Below are 20,495 nucleotides of genomic sequence, written 5' to 3'. Positions count from 1 at the left end.
GTGACTCCTTGTGCGAGGGGTCACCGGAGGAAGTTACTGTCCTTAGGTTTCCCCCTCCCCTGGTCACTGAGGCGTCTTTGACCCTCGACGAACCTGGTGACTCAGTGCCATATTTCTGTGTTTATAAAAGATGGCTTTTAAAGTACACAATTCAAGCCATTTTTTTTTATAAAGCTTTGCCGATGGACAAACTCGCCTCGTGCTTTGTCTGTCGTCAAAGCTTTATAAAAGATGGATTGATTTGTGTACTTTTCAAGCCATCTTTTATAAAATAGAAATGTTTAAAAAAGATGGCTTGAAAATTACGCAAACCATAAGGTATGCACACAAATATATAAATGTTATATATTTGTGTGCGTACCTTACTATGTATTGTGTACTTTTGAAGCCATCTTGAAGTACACAAACCATAGGAAGGCAAGCAAACAAATAACACATTTCTATATTTATAAAAGATGGCTTGAATAGTACACAAATCATAGTAAGGAACACATACAAATATATACATTCTTACATAAATTTTTATATTTGCTTGCGTACCTTACTATGGTTTGTGTACTTTTTTAGGCCACGCCCAACCCGCAAGCCACGCCCCCAAATGAGCCCCCCATCCCTCGTTCTCTTATCCCCACTTAAAGCCCTGGCTACTCCTCTTTTCTGGCATCCACAAAAAAATGAGCACTCATCGAAAACGTTCTTCCAGGTTTTTCCCAACAAACCCTCTGCAAACGTCCCCCACATGTCATATTTACATGGGGCACCTGGCCCTATCAGCCGACAAAGGGCAAAAGCAAAAGGGGATACCTGTTTGCCTGGCACCAAGCCCTGCACTTGTCACATGTTTGCCTAGGTGACCCAGCGGAAAGAGACAATACTGCAGCACAGCCCCTCATTGTCGCCTTACAGTGTTTCATGAGTGAACTGCTACAGCATTTCTTACACAGCTACATTTTACCTGTTGCTTAGTCAGACTAAACACTACACAGTCAAATAGGGCATAGTCAGATGTTCTTGCTGCTTTTAAACCTAAATCAATATGTTCCATAGCCAAATTCATATGCTCGTTTAAATGTATTTACGGCATAGCAAGACTTAATAGCTGCTAACTTGAAATTGATTGTAGCATAATTTACCATATTGGCTGCTAGCATAAATGTACTGCTGCTAAGTTCTTAATTTCGCATGTTAATGTTAAAGGATATTTGTACTGCGCACTATCACCGCCGGAGTGGTCCCCTGGCGCTCTGGCGGCTCTAAAAAGGGAAGGGGGGGTGAGTTAGTGGGAATAGGCTGGAAAAGTGCAAGAGAGCAGTGATGTGCTGTTGGCAGCCTCAGCCCGGTGGGTCCGTTGGCTGGGCTTGGGGTGTATAATGGTCGGTAGTCATCGTGTGCTGTTGTGCGAGTCAATGTGTGGTTTGTTTTGTTGTTGCAATGTAGTGAAGTTTCTGCGGATTGATGCGTTGGAGGTATGGTTGTGTTTGGTTAGAGTTTGAGAGGTGTATGCAGAGGGTTGAAATTGTTAGTGGATTGGTTAATTGGCATTGCTGTCATTGCAATTATGTCTGGGTGTGATGCTTGCCATCATTCACTATACCATATGAGTGGGGAACTTGTTAATCTTCAATATCCTATCTAGATGAGAGGTAGGCTATTGATAACGTTTCCATCTAAGTGTGGCGCATGCTAACATTCACATTTCTACCGGGTGCGACGCTGGCTAAAGTTAAGAGTTTCATCTAAGTGTGGGACATGCTAACATTCAAAATTTCATTTAAGTGAGGCACATGCTAGCATTAACAATCCTATCTAGATACGACGCAGGCTAGAGTTGAGAATTCCATCTAAGTCTGGCCCATGCTGGCATTCATAATCCTATCTAGATGCGACGCAGGCTAGGGTTAAGAATTCCATCTAAGTGTGGGACATGCTGGCATTCATAATCCTATCTAGATGCGACGCAGGCTAGGGTTAAGAATTCCATCTAAGTGTGGGACATGCTGGCATTCATAATCCTATCTAGATGCGACGCAGGCTAGGGTTAAGAATTCCATCTAAGTGTGGGACATGCTGGCATTCATAATCCTATCTAGATGCGACGCAGGCTAGGGTTAAGAATTCCATCTAAGTGTGGGACATGCTGGCATTCATAATCCTATCTAGATACGACGCAGGCTAGAGTTAAGTGTGGGACATGCTGGCATTCATAATCCTATCTAGATACGACGCAGGCTAGAGTTAAGTGTGGGACATGCTGGCATTCATAATCCTATCTAGATACGACGCAGGCTAGAGTTAAGTGTGGGACATGCTGGCATTCATAATCCTATCTAGATACGACGCAGGCTAGAGTTAAGTGTGGGACATGCTGGCATTCATAATCCTATCTAGATACGACGCAGGCTAGAGTTAAGTGTGGGACATGCTGGCATTCATAATCCTATCTAGATGCGACACAGGCTAGGGTTAAGAATTCCATCTAAGTGTGGGACATGCTGGCATTCATAATCCTATCTAGATACGACGCAGGCTAGAGTTAAGTGTGGGACATGCTGGCATTCATAATCCTATCTAGATGCGACACAGGCTAGAGTTAAGTATTCTGTCTAAGGGTGGCACATGTTGGCATTCATAATCTTATCTAGATGCGATGCAGGCTAGAGTTAAGAATTCCGTCAAAGTGTGGGACATGCTAGCATTCACAATCCTATCTAGATGCGACACAGGCTAGAGTTAAGAATTCCATCTACGTGTGGCATAAGGGAACATTGTTACATCTGTCTAGACGTGACGCATGCCGATCTTCACAGTCCTCTCTAGGTGTGGCACTTGGTGACATTGGCAGGTATATTAGTATGTAATGCAAGGCAACATTTACAGTCCAGCCATGAATAGATTTAGGCTGGTGGTTCCAAACCTCTCTAAGTGTGCATGGCTACATTATGGAAAGGTAAGGTAGAGTTGTGTGGGCTTTCTGGAGTAGAGTAATTCCTCTACACCCCACCCATGCCACACTCAAAGTTTTTGTTGGTGTCTGTTGAAATGCTGGCTTCATTGGCTTCCCCTGCGGACACTCTCTGGAGCTGCCTCTGTTGGAGCTGCCTATGTTGGAGCCGCCCTTTGCCTGGGGGCCCTTCGCCGCAGGGGCTGCCAGGCAGAGGGCTGCCCTGGGGTGGTCAGTTATGAATAGTGATTCAACCTATTTGGGATCGGGATGGGCTGGGTGGCGGGAGCCGAGAGAAAGGGAAGCCGGGAAGCTGTGCCGACAAAGGGATGCAGCACCAGCCGCGGGGGCCCAAACCACAAGCAAAAATCAGTTAAACAGAGGCCCAGGAGGGTCCTGTTGGGGCGACTCACCCGTGTTTGCATGGACAGATTCATTTGATACAACCTTAAAATTAATTTATTGAACATCTAGACTTATTGAATACAGACTTAAATTAGCTGTAGCATATTCATATTTGTTTGTTGCTGTTTAAATTAATTTGTTGCATAGCCAGACGTATTTGCTGCTATTCTAAAAGTAACCATTATATAGCAAAATCCTGCCGGTCATGGACAAGATGACACCTTGTTACCGTTCTCCCAAACCGGGGGAGGTTGACTAACACCTGCAGTGGTCCTTCTCCTCCAGTGAGGTCCTGACGAAGAGTCAATCCTTGTTAAAATAACAAGTGGCTTGTCTTGTGAATCATACCCAAAGTGCGTTGTTGCCCAGGACTGTTCTCGAACCCTGCACTTGAAAGGCTTTTTGGTATGTAGCACCTTGATTGGAGGCTGGCCCTTTTCTTTAGGGCATGCCCATTGAAGCCTGCTTCCCAAGACAGCTTCTGATGAGGGCTGTCCTGTTAGAGAGAGGTGTTACCTGACCTCACAAAGGGTCAAAGAGAGGCTCAGTCTTTCCTGCTCTTTGGCCTGTTGGGTGATCAAAGACGGATATCGGACTAGAATTTACACAGTTTGTCCATGGCTAGCAAGGCTCATAGGGTTGACATCAATATGAAAGGAATCAGGTGTGGTTCTTAATAATTATGGGACCAACCAGCCAGCGTATCACAATCTAGCTATGGCTCATATTTTCAGATTACCCTGCTACTAGGTTGTTAGGTTATCATAATATCATGGTTTTGGGACAGAGGTGCAGACTTAAATTCAGCCTCTATACTGCAGTGACTTTGCTGTCACAACAGCTGTCAGACAGGGCACATGTGACCTCTGAACCTGCTCTGTACCACAGGAAAGCAGGGGCTGCAGGTACACACTGTGCGACTGGCTTTCTGAAAGGTGTATCTGAATAGTAGACCACACGTTCTGAGATGGAATTACCTGCATCATTTTATTATTTATTACCTCCCCGGTGGGGGTTGGGGAAGGTAGAGGCACAGGGGGAGGTAGGCTGACTCCCAGCTAATCAGAAAACTTGTAACTGGGTCTTTACCTCATGGTATAGCCCCCATTCCGATCCTCCTCGGAAGCCGTAGGCCGCCATCTACCCCACCTGGACAGCAGGTAAGTGCGTGCCACACTCCACGTCCACCCAACCTTAATTTCACACGACTAATCCACTCGCACCCACCTTACCTGGTCCTCCCTTGTCCCTCGCCGGCAACACTCGGTACTTCCCGGCGCACAACTGCTTCGGCAATGGCCACCATGGAATGGGAGAAGGGAATATGTCTAGTTCCCTTTTCCTTTGTATATTGCAGCCATCTGGATTTGTAGTTTTTTTTAAAGTTGAGTAATGGCTAACACGTAGTTTCTCAAATTGAAGAAAAAAAACGATTTGCGTCGCGGTAAAACATGCCGAGATGCTAATAGCAATACACCTCTCAGGAAGGGGGTACTTTACCGGGACAGTTAATACCTGGTCTCCCATTAAAGCCTTTGGACTGGGCCAGTGAAGCCCCTGCCCATCTGAGTTTACTGCTTAAAAATAGAAAACCGTTGCCAGATGGCAATTCCTCACAATAGCCAAATGTGTTTGCAGCTAAAATCGTTGCATAGGGAGATTTACTTCCTGCTGCGTCAGTTAACCTTCTGGATAGCCAGACCTATTTGCTGCTAATCCAAAAATGTTATACTGCATTGACAGATCCCGCTGTCACTGCCCTAAAACACCTGGTCGCATAGCCAGTGATGTGGTTATATTGGACGAGTCGATTTAGGCCACTTACTGCAGTTTGCAAGTTCATGGTGTGGAGCAATGACCTAAGCAGAGGCTGGCAAAGCTTCCACTGGCAATACAACGTAATAGAAAAAAAAAAAAACATCATTTAAAAATTGAGGATGTGGTAAAGACAATGCGACTTTGTAACAGACTTGAGGCATGTGGGCTTTTTTCAGTTCATATCCGACACAAAATATAGTGAGAAATGGGTCAGGAGAGGTAGATGCATTGAAGCTTGGTGCCTCCGGCATCCTGGACTGTTGCAGCTACAATGCCCCGAGGTCCACAACAAGCTGAGCCTCAAAATAGATGTCCTCCCGGTATAGTTGGTGCAAAAGCGGCCACGTACGGGCTCGTTTGCATTCATGAACGGTCCTGCTCGTTCATTTTCATGGATGTGCATTGAGGCCGGATTTGGCCACCGCCTGTTGCCTCTTTTAATACCAGTACCGTGTAATGTGGCACAGATTATTAGTGAGGGGCAGAGCAGGAGGGGAAGCTTTATTCTGTGTGTAAAAGATTGACTATAAAACAACTGTGAAATGATAGATGTCATTCTAGATTTCTGCATTTGTTTACAGCCAATCATAATCTTCATTTAGTAGCTCACACGCTAGCCTACCCTGGGCCTCAGCTGATAAACCATTGAGTGGGGAATCATTTATCTTGACCCCAACTCAAATCATAATAAAGTTTCATTCTAATCACAACTCAAACCAACATTTGCATTGCAATTAGGATACAAACCTTAAGTGAGGCTCCTATTAAAGGTACAGCTGTGAGGCCTAAAAGTACATCAAAAGTTGTAATACTCCGGACCAACCCCTAGATGGTAGACTATGCAGAGAATGTTAATCAAAAACAGATTTCAGGCTGTAGACATCACATTCCAAAATGATAGGCTGGAAGAAAGATCAAAAAGATTCTTTTTTTTAAATTTTTTTTTTACAAATGTGCGAATGAAGACCTAATTGACATGATAGAACATAGACCCAACTACACCCCAAACATGCTTCTTTTCTGAGGAAATGGTGGAAGATCTAAATGGTTAAATCTTTCATGATATTTTGTATTCATCCAAAGTGGTCCTTCCTATTAGTAGAGCCAATGTTTTAAACATGCTACAGGTGGCGCCTTGAAGTGCTAACTATGAAGGAGATCACTATGAGATTGTAGGAGGATGAGAGCATGAGCAAGTGATGGCAAATGGATTTGGGGCATTTGAAGTATATCAGAACCCCAGTTAATGCAAGTTACACACATAATCCAGCAGAGTAGTCGGGAAGCCACGCCTCAAGGATTGAAATCATCCAATATACTCGATATGATACTGTGACAGGATGCACCTGCTACATGGTGTAAAACCTTAGCATTTTTACATTTTAGATTTTCAAATGATGCAGGTAATTCTGTTTCTGAAAGTTCTGCTAATCAGACACCACCCTCCACCTTTCCACATGGTCCATGCTAAAATTATAGTGCACACATGTGCCGATCTGTAACCTGTCTAATGATGTCCATAGTGCTAGCTCTGTTGTGGCACAGAACAGGTTAAAAAGGTTACCTGTGGATTCTAGACAGGTGCTGGCAGGGATGCTATTTTAACTGTCTGCACCTCTGATCCCAATTCTGATTGTTGTATGCCCTAAACCGTCTGGTGGCATGCAAATCCTTAAATATAAGCCATGCCTAGTAGTGGCATTGTGACTGCTAAGGACACAGGCACACATATAAAGCCACATACATTTGATACCACATCAGTTTCAGGTCGATTGAGCATGGTTTCACTGTGACAGGACTGATGTGAATAGGTATGTAGTCTGGCCGTCTCCACAGCAGCAATACCGAAAAATAGCCAAAATGTCCTCTCTCTCCTCTCAAGACACAGGAACATCTCCCAGGAGATCAACTGGAAACTATGCAACAAAGGCAAGCATTGATAAAACAACAGGGTGCTGATCACTAAAGTTCCATTGATTGTACCAGGCATGGAAAGGGGGCGGGGTTAGAGTAGCAAGAGAGGGAAGGTAGGCCTGGAGAAGGGTCCCACTATCTTGCACTCTGTTAGGATTATATTCCTTCCCTTCCATTTTTTGAACGCAAGGTTCTGGCTGGGTCATGCCCAAGTCAGATGGGAGCAAGGACACTTCTCCTAAATCTAGGGGTAGGCAGCATACCATGGTGTTGCTAGAGCCTGTCCTACCCCAGAGGTGGTGAGAGGTAGTTCAGAGGGACTGGGTGAGCTTTTACTGTTCTGTGAAAGCATTGATGCAACTGTCCCATCCGCAATGCCCATCAGACTCTTTTCTGGCTAGGTCTCTTGTGTTTTTCTTTCAGAACTACTTCCAACCCAAAGCTCCCAGGCAGTAGCAAGGAAGACCTGGATCAGAGCTTCCTAAGTGACCTAATAGCCACAGAACGCCCAGTCAAAAAACTCTAGGAGATGAGATTCGGAAGCCCCAACCCATCACAGCCAGAAAGACCGCTAACAAAGGAAGAAGAATAACCTCATTTGTTTCGGGAACCAAATGCAGTGAAAGTAACAAGTTACTTACCTGTAACTGTTGTTCTCCAGCATGGGTCTGGCATGGATTCACATGCTCATGAATATTCCCCGTCGTCAGGCCGGGAATCCTCGGTATAGAAAAAATCAGTATCAGTTTCGTTTCTGATCTGTCTTTCTCAGTAGTAACCAATCACTGGTCTCTGGGTCATACTGCCCCAGCCAATGACTGCCCTCTCCCTAAGCCCAGCCCCTGGGAGCCATCCTCAGATTTGGTAGCACGTGAAGTGGCAGTATGACCAAGTGAAGAGCCGCAGAGGGGTAGGCGGGAGGGTTCGCATGTGAATCCATGCCAGACCCATGCTGGAGAACAACAGTTACAGGTAAGTAACTTGTTCCTTCTCCAGCATGGGGTCTGGCATGGATTCACATGCTCATGAATATAAGAATACATAGCAGTATACACATGCACAACCACGGGAGGTGGCAAAAGGCTCAATATCAAGCAATACAACAACTCAACATTAAGCAACTCCTCCTCATCAGGCTCACCTTAGGCGAACAGGTTGCGCAGCACTGCCTGGCTGACTCTGGACTCCTCCCTGGAATCCCGGTCGACGCAGTAGAATCTCGTGAAGGTGTGCGTCGACCTCCACGTAGCAGCCCTGCAGATGTCGAGCAGGGGCACACCAGACAGGAACGCCGTAGTAGCAGCAATCGCTCTGGTCGAATGTGCCCTCGGACGGCCTGGCAACAGTCGGTTTGCCAACCGGTGACAGTGCATGATGCAGCCGGAGAGCCATCTGGAAATGGAAGTCTTCGAGAGAGCCTTCCCTTGATTCACAGGTCCAAAGTTCACAAACAGCTGTGATGTCTTCCGAAAACTCTTAGTGCGGTCCACGTAAAACTTCAGCGCTCTAGCTACATCCAGCGAGTGCAGAGTCCTCTCAGCCGGCAAAGAAGGCGACGGGAAGAAAACTGGCAACACCAAGGGCTTGTTGAGGTGGAAGTCCGACGGCACCTTGGGCATGAAGGAGGGGTGCGTCCTCAGCACCACCCTCGTGTCGTGAAAAGTCAAGTATGGAGGCTTGCAAGACAGGGCCTGGATCTCTCCCACTCGTCGTGCAGAGGTGATGGCCACGAGGAATGCTGTCTTCCACGACAGAAACTTCAACGGCACTAAATGCATAGGCTCGAATGGGGCCCCCATGAGCCTTGTCAGACCACGTTGAGCTCCCACGCCGGGGCAGGGGCCTTCACCGGCGGGAATGATCGGAACAGTCCTTTCATAAATTCCTTCACCAGTCGATGAGACCACAAGGACGCCCGTCCTGTAGTTCTGGTGTAACGTGAGACAGCAGCCAGATGTACCTTGATGGAAGCGTGAGACAGGCCAGCCTTGGCCAAGGACAATAGGTACGGCAATACTTGAGGGGCCGTAATCCGCAGGGGGTTAATCTTCTGTGCACGGCACCAGACAGAGAACCTCTTCCATTTGTGTCCGTAGCACTTGAGAGTTGAGGATGCCCTGGCCTTCGCAAGAACCTCTCTGCAGTCGGCCGGGATGTCATATCCTCCAAACTCTAGTGCTGCAGGAGCCAGGCCTGCAAGTTCAGCAACTCTGGTTCGTGATGAAGAATGGCGCCTCCGTCGGCAGCTTGGCTGGTGTGGACGCTGACAAGTCCAGAAGGTCCGGGAACCAGATCTGCCTCGGCCATGCCGGTGCGACGAGGATCATCCTGCACCTGGACCTCTTGAGCTGGTTGATGAGCCGGATTAGCAACTGCAACGGCGGGAACGCATAAAGGAACAGGCCGTCCCAAGTGAACGAGAAAGCATCGCCCATGCTCCTCGGTTGGGGAAACCTGGTGGCGAACCTGCCGGCACTTGGATTTCGCCGCCGTTGCGAAGAGATCGATCTGGGGTTCGCCCCATCGTCGGAAGAGTCGGTCCACTTGATCATGGCGCAGTTCCCTCTCGTGGCACGAGCGCAGCTCTCTGCTGAGTTAGTCGGCGATGGCGTTTTTAACCCTGCCAGATGTAAGGGTACCAGAAACATCCCTTGGGCGACGGCCCAATGCCACAGATCCTGGGCTTCCTTGGATAGGGCAGGGGATCTGGTTCCGCACTGCTTCCGAATGTAAAACATTGTGGTGGTCTTGTCGGTGAAGATCCTCACCACCTTGCCCTTGAGGGATGGAAGAAAGGACCTGAGGGCCCAGAACACTGCACGGAGCTCCAAGATGTTGATGTGGAGAGATTTCTCCTCTGGGAGCCAAAGGCCTCTCGCGTGGAGAACCCCGGTGTGCGCTCCCCAACCTTCCAGGGAAGCATCCGTCGTCACCGTCACCTGGTGGGCCGGGGCTAGGAAATCTGTTCCCGCCGTCAGATGAGAGCGGACACCCCGCCATCGTATCACATGATGGAACGCTTCGTCGAGCGGGATCCTGTCCTCGAAGCTGCCCGTCGTCTGGATCCAGTGGGCGTCGAGGAATTCTTGCAAGGGCCGCATCCGAAGTCTGCAGTGGCGCACCAGATAAATGCAGGAGGACATCATTCCGAGGAGGGACTTGATAGACCTCACTCTGGCTACGTCCGTGGCCAGCAGACGTTGCACCTTTCCCAGGATGGTCCTTATCCTTTCCTCCGACGGTGAGGCCCGCCGCGCCACTGTGTCGAGCTGTGCTCTTAGAAACAGGGCGACTTGCGACAGGACCAGGTGGGATTTTGGAAAGTTGATGGCGAACCCCAGGTCCGTGAGCAGCTGGACGGTCTTCGCAGTGTGTTACACGGCAAGCTCCCTTGTCCTTGGCCGTATGAGCCAGTCGTCCAGGTAGGGGTAGACGTGGATCCCCTGCAGGAGCAGCCGCACCGCCACCGGTGCTAGGCACTTGGTGAACACCCTGGGCGCCGATTTTAATCCGAACGGGAGGGCCTTGAACTGGTAGTGCCGCCCTTTGACCACGAACCTGAGGAACATTCGGTGTCTCTTTAGAATAGGGATGTGGAAGTATGCATCCTCCAAGTCCAACGACGACAGGAAATCGCCCTCCTCCAGCTGTCCCAGCACGTGCTGGAGGGTGACCATCCAGAACTTCTGTTCCTTGATGTATTTGTTTAGTCGTCGCAGGTCCAGGATGGGACGCCATCCTCCTGTCTTCTTCTTTACGAGGAATTATCTTGAGTAAACTCCGGAGCCCCGAAGCCTCTTTGGAATGAGCTCGATGGCACCTTTCCTGAGCATCGCCCTTACTTCCAACAGCAGTTGAGGGACGTGATTTTCCTTCCTGGCCACGGGAGGAATGCGGGGGCACTTCTTCTGGAACTCGAGGGCGTGCCCCAGGGCCAGGGCGTCCAGCACCCAACGGTCAGTGGAGATGGACTCCCACACGCCGACGAACTTCGTCAGCCGGCCTCCCACTGGGGTGTTTCGGCGGGGGCCCGACCCGACGGTCGGTTCAATCTTGCTTGGAGGCCGCTTTGCCTCCTTGACCACCTTGGCGATGACAGCGGGATCCACCTGACTTGCCGCGTCCCTTGTAGGCCTCCTGCGACGAAGATCTTGCCACTTGACGGTGCGTAGAGGAGCTGCTGCCGGCTCCCTTGGAGGCACCCTGTCTGCCTCCAGAGCTCCGAAAGGACGGCCGTCGCTGTTGGAGCAGACCCAGTGCACGGGCCGTCTACGTGTCCGTCTTGATCGCCTGAAGGGACTCATCAACCGCCTTGCCAAAAAGGTTGTTCCCATCGAAGGGCATGTCCAAAACCTTGGTCTGTACGTCCTGGCGCAAATCCGTCGCCTTGAGCCATCCTCGTCGTCTCAGGCAAACGCTGTTGCCCAACTGATGGAAACCAGTGTCGGCGATGTCCGTAGCCACCGTAATGGCGTGGTCCGAGGCAATCTCACCTTCCTGTAAGATTTCCAGGGCCTCAGCCCTCTTGGCGTCCGGAAGGAAGTCCAACAGAGGGGCGATCTTGAACCACAACTCCCTGTCGTAGCGAGCTACGATGGCCAGGGCGTTGGCCGCCTTGATGGTCGTCCCTGCAGATGAGATGACCCGTCGTCCCATCGCATCCAGCTTCCTACCCTCGCCGTCCGGCGGGGAGGTTGAAGTCGAGGCCGATGCCCCCCCCGCCTTCTTCTTGGCCGCCGCCGAAACGACCGAATCCGGGGTAGGTTGCGCCCTAAGGCACAAGGGGGCAGCGTTGGGGACCCGGTACTTCTTCTTGTACCGGTCCCTCTTCGCAGGAGCCGTGGCAGGGTTCTTGAGGAGGGCGAGCCCCTCATCCCAGATGTCACCAAGAAGCGGTACGGCGAGGAGCGTCTTCCTTTTAGCTTTGCGCCGTTGGTAAAGGAACCCTTCCTTCTTCTTTTCTTCGGGGCAGAGCTGGAAGAGCTTGGATGCCCTGGAAATCATAGCATGGAAGGATCCAATCTCGTCGGGTGGGGACGCCCGGGCAGGGGGCGACGGGGGACACGTCCCGTCGTCGCCTCCGTCGTCATCCGTACCCGTCGTAGTCTTGTCCATGCCTGTATCATCCCCGTGGGTAATAGACCGGGGGGAAGGCAGAGAAGGCTGCAGAGGCGGGAGAGGAGGCCTAGGATGCGTCCTCCTCCTCTTAAGTGGTGGGCTCTCCGAAGGTCCTGGCTCCGGTTCCCCCGTCGGGTCTGGCTCAGGTACCTCCGTCAGGGGAAGGGGCAACCTAGTCCTTATCTCCGAGCATAAGGACTGGATGGCTGACAAAATGGCCGCCGAGGTGTCCTGCGGCGCCGGAAATGACGGGAGCGAGGGCTCTTGAGGAGCCTCGTCTGCGTCACCCTCGCCCTCGTTGTCGCCCTCATCGGGATCCCTCCCGATGGGCTGGGCCTCCTCCACGACTTGGATGAGCTCCTCTTCAGAGGTCGTGTCCGTATCCACGATGGCCACCAGCCCCTCCCCCACCCTTTCCAACGAGGACTTCGTGGGGGTCTTCCCGATGGGCCTGAAAGACGACTCCCTCCGCGGTGGCAGGGAGACTCTGGTACCTGAGGGAGCCTCCACTGGTGTAGCCTCCACAAGCTGAGCCAGGGCCGCGGCGACATCCTCAATCGAGGTCTTAGCAGGGTGAATTAAGGCCAACGTCACCTTCTGTACACCTGGGGCCTTCACCTTGGGGGGGGGGGTCCGAGCCTCGCTCCCCCTCTGCCGGAATCTTCGAGATCGACCGGGCCTCCCCAGAAGCTTTGCCGGGTTCTCGGACTTCCTCTTACCCGAGTCAGAGCGTTGGATCGTGGTCGATGGCGCCGGGGAGGATGCGCCCTGCCTGGTAGCCAAGGAGCCCGACCGTTCGGCGCTCCCGGTGCCCGCGGACTCGCGGTGCTTAGCCTTTTGTTGGGCCCCCGTCGCCGGGGCACCCTCACAGGACTTAGAAGACCGCTCGGACTTCTTTTTCTTCTTCTCACCTGGCGGGCTCTTACCTTCCAGCCAGTTGGCGAGACGGAGGTGGCAATCCTTCATGGTCCGTTCCGACATGTTCCCACAAAACGCGCAGTCCTTTTCCTTGTGCGTCTTGTCCTCATGGAGACAGAGGCATAACGAATGCTCGTCCTCCTTGAAAACGTTCTGAAGCTGGCATCCAGGACAGGTCCTGAACAGCTTCCCGGGCGTCGAGCTCCCTTTCTCCTGGGCCATGTCCGGGGTAGGCCTTGGAATTTCTGGAATCCTCCAAAAGCGTAACTCGACGAAATCTTCACCCTTGAGGGCCGTAGAAACTCCGAAATGGATCCCCGTTGATCGGAAGCAGAAACAGTGGAGCTTGAGGCTCTATTTAACTGAAAAAATTAGAAAATCTCCAGAACAAAGCATGAAAACGCAGCAAAAGCTCGAGAGATACAGCACGAGGACTCCCAACACTTGAACGTGCGGTAAAAATCTGAGGATGGCTGCCAGGGGCGGGGCTTAGGGAGAGGGCAGTCATTGGCTGGGGGCAGTATGACCCAGAGACCAGTGATTGGTTACTACTGAGAAAGACAGATCAGGAACGAAACTGATACTGATTTTTTCTATACCGAGGATTCCCGGCCTGACGACGGGGAATATTCATGAGCATGTGAATCCATGCCAGACCCCATGCTGGAGAATGTTTGTTAAAGTAGTTCGAGCTGGCAAAAAGGGGAAGTCTGAGGTGGGGTCACTTACACCAAAGAACTTAAACGTGCCTCACTTAAACAGCATATGCCCATCACTTTATACTTGCACACATAAAGTTGCTATAAATGAGTGCTTTTTCATAGTTAGATTCCGGTTAGCAGGGGCTGCAATCTTTGGCTCACCACAAGCTCAGGATCGCAACTCGCAGCAAGACTAGCTAAAATAATCAATGGTGAGGTATCATGGGAGTTGCAGTACAAAACATCTAGGGAGCCGCAGTTTGCAAACCACTGCCTATCCGAATGCCTGGGTGACTCATGGCTAGGGATTCACATTTGAACATGCAATTATTGCGGGATTCACATTTGGCAGTGTTTAGGAGTGATATCATGGAAATGTTACTTACTTGTAAAAGTATTTTTGCATCTTGTATAGGTCTTAGAATCACATGTCTTGCATAGTTGGTCATCTAATTGTTGGTTGAGAATAGTACTTCTTAATTGCTTGACAAGGGCTGATCGGTGAAAGGACTTACGTATGAGGTGTACATGCTACCTACAATCTTCCCTCTAGTTGATCCCATTTTCAAGTAGCATGGCCAGCCATTACAAAGAACGAAAGAACCAAATTTATACTGGCATAGCAAATGTTATGATAGTAGTAACACATGCTAAGACCACTGACCAAAGATCTGAATTGTATGGTAAGGCTACAGATTTCTCCATGAGACGGTTAGGTAATAACAAATATTTTACAAGTTTACTTAAAAACAACAAGAACTAAGTAAAACAAGAGCATTTTAAAAGGTTTGTAATTAGTGAAGTATATAGCAAATAGATTGCGATTTGTTGCGTAAAAGGAGCAGAGCCCATACTGGTATGGCTGTAGCTGGAACAGAGTACCTGGATGGTGGCAATGACCTTTAGGAATGTCTTCCGTCGACTACCCTGGCACCCCCCCGCCTCCCCCAGATTTGTCCTGCATGCAACAGCACAGCTCATCAAAGGACTCTACAAATTTGACCACATCACCCCGATCCTCATTGGACTGCACTGGCTCCCGCTGCAAGCTTCTATCATATTCAAATCCTCCTGCATCATCTATAAGGCTGCCACCCTGAAGACACCAAGCTACCTCACTGAGAAGCTCAGTCTCTTAGGAGGTCTACGAGCCACCAGAAGTAACGACTAGTGGAGACCTGAACTCTGCTGGTGGAGGGAGGAAAGAACCAGAGGACAGGCCTTCTCTGTCTACGCCCCTGGCACCTCCTCCCCAACATCAGATTTGCCCCCTCGCTTCTGCAGTTCAGGAAGGAGGTCATGACCCTCCACCCCCTCTTCAAGGAATGGCTAGTCCACACAGCCTCGACTCCCACCCTACCCAAGACTGGGTGATCTGATCCGTACGGTTTCAGCCCCTGGTTGTTTCTAAATCCCTTGCTAACAAATAGACCCCCCAGCCCCCAATCACCTGTTAGCTCCCCACTCCCTTGTATCTCTGCTCCCCTCACCATGTTGTTCCCCCTATGATTCTAAAGCACTCTGTTGCTTCTCAACTAGGCCCGCACTCAATATATAGTCTAATAATCATCTCGCAACTGACTTTACTTTCTACAAAAATACAGCGGAGTTGCCAACCCCCTGTGGGCTCAAGAGCCAAACGGAATTTGAGCTTTGGTTCTGCAACAAAATGCACACAAGTGGTCTTCTGCCCATGAACCAGTGTATAGGGCATGTTTCCTGTGTAGTTCCTGAACAGCATTGTGAAAAGCGAGTATAATGATCCCAATCCAGAACCACCACAACTGTTCTCTCAACAGCAATTTATAGTTGACTGGTCTTTTTGACTTAGCAGAAAAGCCTGCACGGCCTTAAGGAGGGCATCTAAAAGATTGGTTCCCAAACAAGTGCATCATCCCATAGCAACAAACTGCTTTCCGGTAAAAGGAATCCTTGGCTACGGTCTAGCACTGAGTAGTCTAGCGATCAACACAGAAGTACAAACCATTACTACAATATGCATTCGTGGATGCTTTTAACGTAGGATCAAATGTTTTGAGCAAATGTTCCGCAATGAAGGATTCCAGGACCCCATCTACAGCTAGTAGTTCAATTGTAGAAGAATACCAGTGTGCTGTTGCCAGTTTGATGCCAAAGGTCAGGTTACGAAGAGAGATGAAACTGACAATAACCTAAATCCATATGGTGTGATGGCCCTGCTAATATCTATATAGCAGAGCTGCCCAGTGTTTTGAAAGAAGCAAGTGCATTTGCTCCATCATCTTTAGTACCCATGATGCTGGAAGCCTCACATCTCTCAAGGATGCCTAAAGAAAGAAAACACTGAAATTGCTTTATGTGGAGGAGTGCCTCTTCTCTAAAGCTTTAATGGAGATGCGACCGGCAGAAAGCAAGTATAAGAGGCTACTGCAGATTAGTCAGACCTCTTCCATTCAAGCTACAAGGCTATGATTGGGACTTCTATAAAAAGAATGGCAGGTTTAATATGGGCTAAGTGGTGGGTTATTACAAACCAATATTACAAGCTAATAGCTCCATGGCTACCTCCATTCTCGTAATGAGGCCCATTGTGTTTCTGTGTATATGCCATGTTTCACCATCGTGATACGGAACGTTTGCATTTTAAACATGCAGTTTTTACCATGCTTATAATCATCATCTTTTTAAAAAAGATATGTGTTGGGTGTTTGGTGGGGTTTACCAAATCCCCCCCGCCTCCACCCCCCCCCAATAAAAATAAAAAACAAACTACTGCGGTGAAAACGGGCGTTTAAAATGCAAACATGCAGTATCACGGCAGTGAAAACACGTGGAACCATTTTCTAAACTCCAGAGAGATTCGAGGGTGGTTCAGGGAAGGAAGCGGGCAGCAGTATTTTAACAGGCAGCATGCAGCAAGCTGGTTATGGGCAAGGTCTTGGGCAGTGCAAACGGTAGGCTGCAGGCAGTTGTAAATACTGCAAAAGCACTTGAAATTCAGAGGCCTTTAAGAGACCCGTGGCCTCCAGAAATAAGCCACTTTGTATGAAGAGTGTGTTCACCTTCCCGTGAGAGAGAGAGCAGCACCTTGAGCATGTTTGCCTTTCTCAGAAGCAATGTGGCCAGTAAGCAATACTCGCATTCAAGATGAGGCACCTGTAATATGCATGTCCCTGCTGTGCCAAGGAACAGAAAGGTAGACTTGAAACCTATCTTTTTGCTTAGGGAACAGGAGTCGTCAGCACATGTTTTGTAAAGTATTTCAAGAAAAATAATAAGAGGACATTATTAACTGGAGAAGATTGAAGTATCGAGATCAAAGTATTGAAAATGTATTAATTTTATTTGTGTAAGGTTTTGAGAAATTTAGGTTGATCAGCATGTTAAACATCTCTCTAGACCAGTGGTATTCAAACTTTTTTATTCTGAGACCCCCTCCCCCTTTGAGTAAAATACATTTTTCCGATCCCCACTTGAGTAAAATTATTGTTGCCAGTCCCCATCAAATGCCACTACTGCATATGCTTTCTATTAAAATCAGCCCTATACTCTCCTTTTAGGGAGCCTCGCGGCCCTGGCCACCTCAGACATCCTCCGGCCCCCCTGGATGGGTCGGTGGGGGAGCCCCACAGTTTGAAGACCACTGCTTTAGCCACATCAATATCTGGGAAATTGGATGGACAACATTTCTGAGAAGAACTATGATAAAGCAGATCCTCCGACTAGTATCTATACTGTTAATATGAACAAATGATTGGTCCCGGGCAAAACTCAGTAAAGAAGTAAACTACAAACAGATCCAATATCTTCTGAACCTTCTTCCTACCAAAAACATATCTGTGCATTATCCTACATGATATCTCAGTTTCAATTTAAAGATTTGCACTGCCAATATGTGCATCTGTTTGCATGTCCATACCTCGATGGATGACAGATAGCTTGCTATGTAGATGTTCTAAAGCTTTGACAATCTGCAAAACACAAATAAACAAAGTTGAAAGGAAATTTTGAATTAATTTAAATTACTTATATAGCACAAACTGTATATTCTCTTTTCACTTTTTGAATGTAATATTCAATGCTGCTAAATGTATTGTCCTCAGGAGGTAGAAAAGGAGTCTAGGTTTTTCTGTTATCTGAACCTGCAGGTTACATGCCCATCTTTGAGAGAGTCCACCAAGAAACCTCTGGGCCCTGCTCTAATGCTAGGGACACAGGGCATGGTCAAGTGCGGCTATGAACTTTATAAGGCAATCAGAATAGACTTTTCCAAAACCCCGACCATTCCTTAAGTTCAGGAACATAGTGAATTATTAATACCTCTGGTGCTCACCCTATCAATATTAAACATAGGATTCTCATTTCTCAAGACTGGAAACATGATTTCAAATTGACATAATTCTGTCATCCCATTGAGCACCGGTGCAGGATCCGTCTCACCTTTAGGGCTACAATAACTGTCCTCGATTAGAATAAAATGCAGACTCTTTAAAGTACTACTCAAAGGAAATTAGCCAAGGAGTCAAGCAGAGATGAATACAGACTGGGGCATGTGCAGATGGGCTATATCAAAACTTTAAAATATTGATTTAGGCCAAAGCCTTTCTCCACTGATATGATTTCAGAGGGTTGATTTATCACATTTGGGTTACAATGAAGATTTTGGGCAACACAGGAACGCAGACATCCAGCATGCATGCCTGGACATCCTCTGAGAAGCACTGGAGATCTACACATTGCCATGGTAGTTAGAACCGTGGCTGATGCAATGTGGCAGAATCCCGCACTATGGAAAAGGTTCCAGCTTCCTTTAGGGTGACCGCCTCCTATTTACTCACAGAAACGGCGATCTTTCCCAGAATGTCTTCTGGAATCGTCATGCCTTTGTCAATCACAAGCTTGTAGAATTTATCCAGGGACGTGTCCAACAGCTCCATGCAGATCCACACATCACCCTGGAAAAAGAGGGACGGTGAGCAAAGGTTTGGAAGAAAGCTGTTCCCGTCCCTAGGCAGCGATCCGGCCCAATGGCTACATCCTCATCCATATCCTCTAGTCCTGGCTTCTAGACTCGGCTAAATTAGAGGAATTGCTTTAGCTACGTGTGCCTCGTTATCCCTTATTCACTGAAATTGAGAGCATGCAGAAAGAATGATATTTCACAGTTAGGCTGTCAAGTCACACATGCTAAAGGTAATCTTTCCATCAAGACACCTGGGGAAGTGCAATACAGTATGTATGCTCTGTGGGGTAACATACTAACATGTATCCAGGGAAAGAACTGCCACATTTATGTACGGCGTAACATTTGTGTGAATGTGCCGCTGTACGGGTAAAGGCCTGAAAGAGTTGCCTTGCCTAAATCAATGGATCTTTGATGAAGAATTCTACAACTTTAGCCCACAAATTGCACTTAACCATGCAGCGCACAGCACAGCGCAATTCATGATAATTACACAATCCGTGCCGGTTTCTAACAAAACCTGAAGTAGGCCAGTTCAAGAGCCTGGTATTTTCCAGCACTGAAATTCTAATGCACTGTCAACTTCTACACCACTTAAGCACAATAACGCAAAACAGACTCACAGCACAACCTGCCACATACGAGATGCGGGAAGCAACCTGCATCGCAATAATTTTCTTTACTTATAGTCCTCCCTTTATATAAAGAAAAGCAAAAAAAAAACACATTCCAGACAAAACAGGTCATAGCTGAATATCTGAATATGCTATTCATACACGGTATGAGCTATCATAAATTGTTGGCCAAATTTGGCACACAGCAATCTCCCCCCATACGTCTACCCAGGTGCACATACCTGCATAAAGTGCATCACACTTGCAGCACTGGTCCACTGATTCTATTTAACATCCGAACCCTTGTCAAAGTTTGCTTGAGCAGAAAGCACGTATACATGTGGACCAGCACTTGCTGTGCTTCAGCTGTACTTTAATAACACTATAAAAAGCTCACCTGTCTATCAAAAGACTGTGCTTGCAATGTTCAGTTATTATGAATCTTAAAGGGCTAGGTTTACGAAACACAGAAGATACCACCCACCACAATCATTTAAAAAGAATGGCTTTCCCAGAAAAATCCCACAGTTCCACAAAATGTTTGCGGACTACACTACTCCAATGTCAAGGGGACAAAGCATGGCATAGGTTACATGCAGTTTGTTCAACTGAAAGGACTACCATTTCCAGAAAGCATTAGCTTGTTAAAGAAAGCATCTGGAGTGGAAACATGGTTTCCCGGGACAGAGAAATATGCTCAACATAGCAAATGTTTTTTGTGTGGATGGTGGTCCAAATTGACAAGTACCTCTCGAAACAGCGCCCCGTAGAATGTAACGGTGAAGTCACAGTCCACCGTCCGCATGGAGATGTCCAAGTCCATCAGTAACCGCTTCTGCTCCTGCGTGTTCACAGTTGCCCGGATACGCTGAAACAATAGAAAACAATGAGGCGAAAAGAGAAGCGGGTCCAATGGGAATGTAGGCTTGGCAAATTATGCTGACAAAAGCCTACGGTAAGTGTGGCAAGGGGTTTGCTTACCACCTTGATGTAGAGCCAGTGAGACCAGCCGATGGCAGTAACTTTTTAGACAGAACACACAGGGCCAGATCTACTGAGCTTTTTGTCTGCTTGTATACCTGCTGCAGGTGAAAGTGAGGGGAATTCACACAAAAGGAAATCCT

General features: G+C 48.2%; 1 protein-coding gene across 1 annotated transcript in view; it reads right to left on the bottom strand.

The window, feature by feature from the left end:
• MAP2K6 (mitogen-activated protein kinase kinase 6) overlaps positions 1-20,495 on the bottom strand; it is a 563,107-nt gene that overhangs the window by 160,682 nt on the left and 381,930 nt on the right. Inside the window, exons 5-7 of the mRNA XM_069655081.1 lie at positions 20,120-20,239; positions 18,633-18,749; positions 17,714-17,765 (exon numbers count right to left, since the gene is read on the bottom strand). Of these exons, the coding sequence (XP_069511182.1) occupies positions 17,714-17,765; positions 18,633-18,749; positions 20,120-20,239 (289 nt within the window). The remainder of the gene's footprint in view (positions 1-17,713; positions 17,766-18,632; positions 18,750-20,119; positions 20,240-20,495) is intronic.

The sequence above is a fragment of the Ambystoma mexicanum genome, chromosome 3q (assembly GCF_040938575.1).
Source record: "Ambystoma mexicanum isolate Mex_15411 chromosome 3q, UKY_AmexF1_1, whole genome shotgun sequence".
In the NCBI taxonomy this organism is placed as follows: Eukaryota; Metazoa; Chordata; class Amphibia; order Caudata; family Ambystomatidae; genus Ambystoma; species Ambystoma mexicanum.
The sequence above is the reverse complement of the archived record's forward strand: the minus strand, read 5'-3'. Positions and strand labels throughout refer to the sequence as shown.